This window comes from Lolium perenne, chromosome 5 (genome assembly GCF_019359855.2).
Source record: "Lolium perenne isolate Kyuss_39 chromosome 5, Kyuss_2.0, whole genome shotgun sequence".
NCBI classification, from domain to species: Eukaryota; Viridiplantae; Streptophyta; class Magnoliopsida; order Poales; family Poaceae; genus Lolium; species Lolium perenne.
The window spans coordinates 203,435,805-203,444,872 of NC_067248.2; the positions used below are offsets into that span (position 1 = coordinate 203,435,805).

The 9,068-nt window shown below is 46.1% G+C and overlaps 2 protein-coding genes across 2 annotated transcripts; both read left to right on the forward strand.

Annotated features, from left to right (window-relative positions):
- Nucleotides 1-7,645: 7,645 nt before the first annotated feature.
- On the forward strand, nt 7,646-8,442 carry LOC139831723 (uncharacterized). The gene is made up of 2 exons (XM_071821047.1): nt 7,646-8,075; nt 8,195-8,442. Exons 1-2 carry the CDS (start codon nt 7,646-7,648, stop codon nt 8,440-8,442), a joined length of 678 nt encoding a protein of 225 aa, XP_071677148.1.
- Nucleotides 8,443-8,454: 12 nt separating this feature from the next.
- LOC139831724 (uncharacterized) lies at nt 8,455-9,048 on the forward strand. Its single transcript, XM_071821048.1, has one exon. It carries the CDS (start codon nt 8,455-8,457, stop codon nt 9,046-9,048), a length of 594 nt encoding a protein of 197 aa, XP_071677149.1.
- Nucleotides 9,049-9,068: the final 20 nt, after the last annotated feature.

The window sequence follows — 9,068 nt, forward strand, 5'->3', positions numbered from 1 at the left end:
GCATCAGTACGTCTCCCACGAGCTACAAGCTTAGAATCTGAAGGTCAATTTTTTTTTTTCTTTTAGCTGCTACTGCATTGAGGTGTTATCTGCTGCTGTTTCGGGAATTTTTCCTGCTGTTTGGAATCATCAACGTCAGCGCAAGATATCCAATGGCTTCCAATAGTGTTTTTGCTGAATTGCTGAGATCATACAAATTGGATGGATCAAATTACACTATTTGGAAGAGGAAAATCACGTTTTTACTCACTGCTGAAAACATAGATTATATTACTATGACACCTGAGCCAAACGAACCATCCGTGGATGCTTCGGAAGAGGAAAGAGACAATTATGAAGAAGAGATGAAGGAGTGGACTACTGATAATAAAAAGGCTAGAGTCTATATACTTGGTTCTATGTCTGATGCATTAGCTACTGAGTATGAATCTGAGAAGGCTTCCTATAGAATTATGAGAAGGCTGGAGGAGGATTTTGGTGAAGTTTCTTTAATCAAAGTTCTTAGCTTGTTCAACAAATTTTTGACAGTAAAGATGACTGATAGTGTTTCTGTTAATGAGCATCTGAATAAGTTATCTGTGTTGAATGAGGAATTGAGAATTGCAGGCTACCCTTTTCCTGAACAAGTACTAGTCATGGTGGCGCTTAATTCTTTGCCGCACTCATGGGAACAGTTCAAGATTTCTTTCTGCCATTCTGAGAGAACTCTGAACATGCGCTCGCTGAGACATCATTTGCTCATGGAAGAAGACAGAAAATCTTCACAAGGGAAGGAGCGACACTCACATCATAATGAGTTACACCTTGGCGAAGATAGGAGAAACTGGAATAAAAGGAATTCTACAGGAGACTTGAGGGACAAAATAAATAGAAAGAGAGATTGGGATAACAATGACAGAAGGGGTTCAAATCAGAATTTCGACAAGAAGTATTTCAAGTGTCACAATTGTGGAGATTATGGGCATTTTCGCAATGATTGCAAGAAGAGGAGGAAACCATCCAAACCCTATGAGAAGCATAAGAGACCAAATCAGGACAAGCATGATGACAAGCATCGGGACAAGTATCAGGACAAGCGTCAGGACAACAAGAAGGATAATTCTTCTCCTGATGGTATGTGTAATTTATTTGTTTGTTCTGAATCTTTATTTACTACTTCTGCATCAGATCATTGGGTAGTAGATTCTGGTTCCACTTCGCATGTCGCAAGGAATGAGTCTGGCTTCTCATCTTTAAAACCAATTGAAAAGGGAACTAGATTTATTTATCTAGGAACTACTGCTAAAGCTGATATATTAGGAGTTGGTGACTATACTCTTAAACTCCCTAGTGGAGGAAAGTTAATTTTGAAAGACACGGTCTACTCACCAAATATGAGAAAGAATCTGATCTCCGTTTCTAGGCTGGAATTAATTGGTTTTAAGGTCTTGTTTGGAGATGCAAAAGTTAAAATACTGATGAACGGAAGATTAGTCCAGTCAGGAAATAGATTTGATGGCCTGTATTATATTGAGGATTTCCTAGATATTGATAAAATGGATTGCATGGTTACTGAACAAAACTCCGTGGTGAGGAATATAAATGGTAATAATAATAGTTCTGAATCATATCTTTGGCATCTTCGGTTGGGGCATATCTCAAAGAACAGAATTAAAAGGCTAATTAGTTCTGGAATTGTAAACTTCAAGTGGGAAGACTATGGCATTTGTGAGGCTTGTGTCGTAGGAAAGATGACTAGGGCGCCCTTTCCCAAGGCGTCAAGGTCAAGTGAACCACTTGACATAATTCATTCAGATATTTGTGGGGAAATGTCTACACCCACAATTGGACATAAACTCTACTTCATTACATTTATAGATGATTACTCAAGGTACGGCTATGTTTATCTCATTAAGCATAAGTCGGAAGGTTTTGACATGTTCAAGATATTTAAAGCTGAAGTAGAGAATCAACTCAATAAAAAGATTAAGGTGCTAAGAACTGATCGTGGTGGTGAATACACATCAGGAATTATGGATGATTTTTGCAAGGAAAATGGAATTGTTCATCATTATACTTTACCTTACACTCCTCAGCAAAATGGCGTGGCTGAAAGGAGGAATAGAACCTTAATGGATATGGTTAGGTCCATGATGGCATACTCCGATCTTCCTTTATCTTTTTGGGGAGAGGCTCTTCATACTGCTGTTTACTTGCTTAATCATTCGCCTTCTAAATCTGTTAGCTCTACTCCTTATGAATTATGGAAAGGGAGGAAACCTACATTGCTAAACTTAGCTGTGTGGGGCTGTAATGCACAAATTAGAGTTCCTAGTCAATTGAGAACTAAACTGGAACCTAAAAGTTATCCAGGAATATTTATTGGCTATGCTTCTGGTTCAAAAGGTTATAGATTTTATGATGCTGAAAAGAAAAGGTTGATTGAAAGTAGAGATGTTGTGTTTCTTGATGAGGATACACCTCGTCGTGCTAAAAGGGCGAGAGTGGAATTATTAGCAACCCCGCTGGATACTAGTCAACTAAATGCTGAAACTGATTCTAACAATCAGGAAAATCCATCTACCGATGAAATTAATGTTGAAACTCCCTCGACTAGTTTACCTAGGAGAAGTGGGAGGAATGTAGCTGCACCATCATATCTTGACGATTATTATGTTTTTATGGGGGAAGTGCACTCTAAAACTTCTAGTTTAGAGGAAGAACCAAAATCGTTCAAACATGCTATGTCTTGTTTAGAATCCAAATTGTGGATGGAAGCCATGCGTGAGGAACTAGACTCCATGAAAAGAAACAAGGTTTGGGAATTAGTTGATTTACCAAATAACTGTAAGCCAGTAGGATCTAAATGGATATTTAAAAGGAAGTTAAATGCATCTGGTTGTGTGGAAAAGTATAAAGCGAGACTTGTTGCTAAGGGATACACACAAAGGGAAGGAATTGACTTTGTGGAAACTTTTTCACCTGTAGCAAAGTTTACTTCTATTCGTATTATTGGTGCATTGACTGCTTATTATGATTTAGAGCTCCATCAAATGGATGTCAAAACTGCGTTTTTGAATGGTCATTTGGAGGAAGAGATTTATATGTTAGTCGGAATTTGATTTAATTATGACACATACCTCACATATGTGTGTTCTGGGACATGTACAAATAGTATCCAATTAACAGATAAATTATATCGTGGTTGGTAATTTTATCTGGACACTGTTTGGAAAACGAGTTTAAAATAACTTGGAAGCTTATCTGTAATTGGAGTTTGACTCTGGAAATTACAGTATAAGTAGGTCCCTACCCTCTAGCCTCAATTTTGCAATTGTGAGCGGCACCACGGAAAAGTGCAGAGGAATAGAGGGTAGACCTAATCCCATCGGTTTATTACAAAGCTGCAGAACAAATAGACTTGGTTGGGGATAAAACTGAATCCGAACAGTAATTGGGACCAAGACAGTACGATCACTTGGAAGAAACTTAAAGTCTTGCTCAATTTTTATAGACTAACAGAGAAGGAAATCTCAACTATTTCGAGATAAAAAATCAAGCGACAAGTATAAAAAAAGAGGTGGGTCGTTCTCCCATGGCTGTTATCTTGTGGCTGCTCCATTGGCTGGCCAGCTCGAGCAAATGGCAAAGAAGGTGACCTATGCTCGTAGTACAACAGCGACCGAAGCAAGCTTCTGGAAGGATTTAATTTTCATTGATTTTGATTATTTTGGTTGATCTGTTATATCCTTACTGAATGGAAATCCAACTCAAAACTCATTCATGTTTTATTTGCTGCAACTTGTGCAAAGGGTTTTTCTTTTTTAACTGAAACAGAAATAAATCTCCGGATCTCTTCCAATGTAAGTTGCTTAATTTTTTTTCTTGAACTACATTTAGTTAAACAAAGTAAAACTTACGGGTTGAGATATTATAGAGGGACATTTTTAGAGTTCACCATATTAATACAAAGCAAACTGAAATAGTTTAGAGAACGATATAAATAGACATATAAAGATAAAGTCTATGCTATGTTCGATGAGAAAATGCCACAAAGTAAGGCTACGATTATGGTGCTACCTAGATTGTCCAGAAAAATTTCAGTTGTATGGACATTTTACATACTAAATTTCAGAACCGTGTAACAGCTATAAATTTATTTGGATTCATATCTTAATAAAATTTAAGGGCACCGTTCACCATAATTACAAGTCTACCGTATTACCGTATTCATAATATTTTTTTAATATATTGTGTTTCATCATAAATAGGAGATAACGTGATGGTGACAAAGAGGAGAAGTGTGAACCCAGATGGTTGCTTGGAGTGTTTGAGTATTCGTTTCTCCCGGTGCAACGCACGGGCACTTTTTCTAGTCTATATCTATACCTAATAATAAAGGAGCTAAGGTTTCTGCCAAAATTTTCGTCCAACTTTTCGTTGGACCGTTTTACCCTCCCACCAAATCCTATAATACATTAAATTGCCACCATACCGGTTCCTTCGTTTTCTTTTCCCCTACCCCGAACGAACTCGATCTGGCCGCTACCATGTCGATCTGCGGCTTCAGGCGACCTCCAACTCCAGGTGCAGCTTGCCGCTAGGAAAGATGATGTCGAGTCACTACCGCAACCAATTGGAGGTGCTCAGGCTGGCCGGGCTCGCATGGAGGAATTCCTGCTGGACGGGCCAAGCCGGCAGGTAGAGGAAACCAGCTCGATTGGGAGTTACCAAGGCTCGAAAAGGTGGCCTTTGCGTGTTTGGTACTGCTCCGGGATGCCGACATGGCTATGGAGGTGTCTAGGTGCAGGAGATCGGCTGGCGGCATATCCAGATGTCAGGGCAGTAGGGTGCGGCCCTTCGTGGCCGTAATACAGTCGTTATTGGCCAGGAACCGATGCTAACGTAGGCTGGAAGGTCTAGCCACGAGGAACCGGTCCGAGCCGGCGGCGGCTCGCCGGAATTTTGTCGGCTGCCGAGGTGATCCGCAACGGACGAGAGAATGACGACTCCTTTAGGAGACAGAGATAATCCGGGCGACGCGACCAGTTGAGGAAGGCACCAAACCTCCACTACTGTCGAAATTGTTGTCTGAAAGACTGAAGATGGGGTAGTCGGAGGTGAGTATTTGGATGGATCGACCAGATCCACGGGGAGCAACTTGAGCCCCGACCAGACCGAGGAATTCGCGAGTCTGCGCACTCTGCACCTCAGTACGTATGTGTGCCTCCTTCTAGCAGTTTCTTAGCAGAGTAAAACTGATTTCCTAGCTCGTGCATGTCATCAACTATTCCAAATTGTAATTTAGTAGATAAGCTTCACCGTTTGTGGAGATTGTGCTCCAGGTGAGGATCGACCGAGTAGTTGGAGTGGAGGGCTGTGACCTGCACATACGAGAGAGGGAGGTGCTGACTGCTGACCCTGTTCTCCATTATTGCGCTCAGCTCGACAATGATTTGTGTTGTCTTTGTGGAGGCTATGCTAATACCCATCTTCTAGATGCAAGGGTGGACTTCAGATGAGGTACTAATACAAAAATTATAGACTTCAGACCAGATTGTCTGGTAGCTCGGATGTAAGGTAAGTATTGAGAATCATCAGATACCCAAATCATAGTAGCTTAAGGTATACAAGCAGCTGCAGGATGCAGTTTTTATTTTTTGATAAACAGTTCAAATTCTGAGGCAGTATCAATCTGTCTATATATATAGCCACTCCTGCCACGAACGAACAGGAAGGCTATCAGTCTGCTCTTGGGTCTAACTGGCAATGAAAATGCAGGTGTGAAGTCTGAAGATGAACTATGCTGGAGTTGTACTTTTATTTTGATGACAAACTGTATGTTCAGACTCTATGGCCATATCCTCCAATCTCCTCACACTGGGCAGGTGCATGCTACTGTGTTCTTTCAGTTTCTCAAGTAACATTATTATGGTGGTCGGAGTTATTTGGTGTAGAGGAGTAAACGATTGTCTGATTTTGATTCTCCACAACTGTCACAGCATTGATTTAAAGAGCATGAAGATCGGCCGGACTAGAATGTGGCTGAGCAAATTCATCACTGCTTTTACTAAGGACGATGGCAGCAGAGTGTCACGGGCGATATATGATTTTTCCCGATCTGACCTCCACACCGTCGATAATGACTGAAAAGGTACAAACAAATACACATTTCGGACTCTTTTCTATATTTGCAAGTCCTAATATGTCATCACTATAGTGAAACTTTAAAAGTGATAAAGTGAAACATTTTTATCTTTAAAAGTGATAAAGTGAAACTTTCTTCGTCAAGTTTGTAGTAACCTGTTCCTGATAAAAACTAATTCAGATACGGTGGTGCGCTAAACTTCTATGTCCGTTGAGTGCATACTGCTAATGTCATTTTGCTTCGATTGGCATACGTATTTTAAAAGGTTATTTATTTATATTTAGTATGACACCGTAGCAACGCACGGGCTTTGTCCTAGTAATAGTAATATGCCTACAAACGGAATCTACACTTTTGGGTGTATATACATTAAAACATACTTGTGTATTCCTAACAGTTTAGTTTTCGGCTTGGCAGAAATCTTCACGATAGTTCAGCTTTATTAGATCTCTATCCATATTTTGTATAGGATCCTTGAGTTTAAAGTAAAGTTATAACCCCAGATCCACGCAGACGTATGCCCTTCTGCTGGTGGTGGGCCAGGTGGGCGCCACCTAAGCATGGCGACGTGCGAAGACCCGGTCTTGGGCTCCGCGTGCTCTGTGGCTAGGCACGGGTCGCCTTTGTCGCTGCCGCTCCACGACGATAGCCCAGGCCTTCGTCAATGCTCCTACTCTGTAAGTTCGTCGTGCAGCGTGCGCTGCCCTGGGGCAGCGTGTCTCCGCGGGGACGACATTGCGATCGAGGCCGCTGAGGCGTTCCTGTTGGGGCAGAGAGACGCGGCCCTGCTCGGTGCGGGTTCTCCGGGCACGCCGGGCCGCTCCCTGCTTGCGGTTGAGACGCAGCTTGGGCATGGGTCGATGCAGGCTCCCGCGGCGCCTGCTGGCCATGTGCTGCATGCTATGGGGCCCGCCACGATGACCACGCCATCTGCTAGTGACCACGTGTCCATCTCGAGGACAGTGCATGCTTCCACGCCCCATGTGCATGCCACCACGCCATCCGCGTCGCTCCCTGGGCATGTAGGGGCTGAGATTGCTCCCGTGCCCCTGGACGTTGGCGCTGCTGCTGCAGCTGATGACGGTGATGACCAGGCTCTATCGGCCTTGCTTCGGCAGTTCCGCCGTAGGATGGACGACCCTCTACTGCCGCTGCCAGACCCGAAGGTGGTGCGCCGGAGGGTGTTTCACGTGGCACGGCCCTCCGCTAGGCGCAGCCGCCGTCTTGCGGCCAAGGGGAAGGGCGTTGCGGTCTCCGCCGTCAAGCGGGCGCAGCGTTTACTCATGGAGAAGCTCGGAGTATGTCAGGAGGGTGAGCAGTTGTCCGCAGACCAGCTACGGCAGTACGCTGACATCTTTACGTCGCCTCTTGGCCCGGAGCAGGTCGCGGCTATCACCGCGCTGTTTGGTCTTCAGTGCGGCGATGCGGCGGACGACGTGGAGAGCTCCCTGGGAGATGGTGCCGCTGAGGCGGCTGCCGTCTGACCGGTTGCTGACCGTCGTTGGTAGGCAGTTTCTAATGGATGTCCAAAACATCTATGTTGCCGTCTGGAATGCGAGGGGCCTTAACAATCCGGCCCGTCGCTCAGCGGTTAGGATAGAGGTAGATGATGCGCAAGCATCCGTGGTGTGCGTTTCGGAGTCCAAACTCCAATCTGTAACCCAGTTTGATATTGCGCAATGGTTTGGCGCCCGCTTTGACGGGTTTGTGTATGTGCCGGCTGTGGGTTCCGCTGGTGGCGTGCTTGTTGCTTGGAGATCCGAGGATGTGCGCGTCCTTGCCTCTCGTGTGGACAGGTTCTCTGTCTCCATCCACATTGTGAAAGGGGACGGGGCTGCTTGGTGGCTTACAACAGTATACGGCCCTACCTGCGATAGCCTCAAGGATGAGTTCCTCAATGAGCTCCGGATGTTGAGAGCCGCCATCGTTGGCCCGTGGGCGGTTACAGGTGATTTTAACCTCATCATTCGGGCCAGCGACAAGAGCACACCGCATGTCAATCGGCGCACCATGGGGATGTTCCGGCGCTGCCTCAACGAGTTGGAACTCAAGGAGTCCACCTTGCAGGGCGACGCTTCACGTGGAGCAACAGTCGCGCTGAGCCCACCTTGGTCAAGCTTGACCGGTGGTTTGCCTCGGTGGATTGGGAGGAGCTACACCCGGACGTGTCCCTGTCGGCCCTGACGTCCTCCATATCGGACCACTGCCCGATCCTCATGTCCACGGCAGTGGCGTCCCACTTTGGGAAGCGCTTCCGCTTTGAGAGGTTCTGGTTGAAGCTGGAGGGCTTCATGGACACGGCTAAAGTGCTCTAGGAGGGCGCGGATATGGGTGAGGTGGTCCCTTCGAACCCTATCGCCAGGGTTGGGCTCAAGCTGCGGAGGGTCGCCCGCGGTCTGCGGGGGTGGAGCCAGCGCAAGGTCGGTTCGACCCGCGACATGCTCCTGGTGGCCAATGAGGTTATCTTGCGCCTTGACGTCGCTCAGGAGTCCAGGGCGTTGTCTGCGGCCGAGTCTTGGCTGCGCCGTAGCCTCAAGCTCAAGGTGCTTGGCCTCGCTTCGCTTGAGCGGACCATTGCTCGCCAGCGTGCTAGGGTGCTGGGTCTGAGGGACAAGGATGCTTCTGCTCAGTTCTACCGCATCCTGTCGTCGGGAAGGCGGCAGCGCTGTTGCATCTCTGCCCTGAGATGTGGTGAGCGCACTGCCACCGACCTCGCAGGGAAGGTGGCCATGGCCACGGACTACTACGTGGATCTGCTTGGCACGACCCGACCCAGGGAGTTCGACCTTTCCCTGCAGGCGCTTGGGCTGCCAAGGGTGGACCTAGCGCATTTGGAGGCCCGTTTCACGGAAGAGGAAGTTTGGGCCGCCCTTTGTGCGATGCCCTCCAACAAGTCGCCGGGGCCAGATGGTTTCACCTGAGAGTTTTACCGCCACTGTTG

Coding starts and splice junctions, on each gene's coding strand:
- LOC139831724 (XM_071821048.1), top strand. CDS start 8,455: ATGGGTGAGGTGGTCCCTTCGAACCCTATCGCCAGGGTTGGGCTCAAG.
- LOC139831723 (XM_071821047.1), top strand. CDS start 7,646: ATGGATGTCCAAAACATCTATGTTGCCGTCTGGAATGCGAGGGGCCTT. Junction 8,076..8,194: donor TGGCCCGTGGGCGGTTACAG/GTGATTTTAACC, acceptor TCCACCTTGCAG/GGCGACGCTTCACGTGGAGC.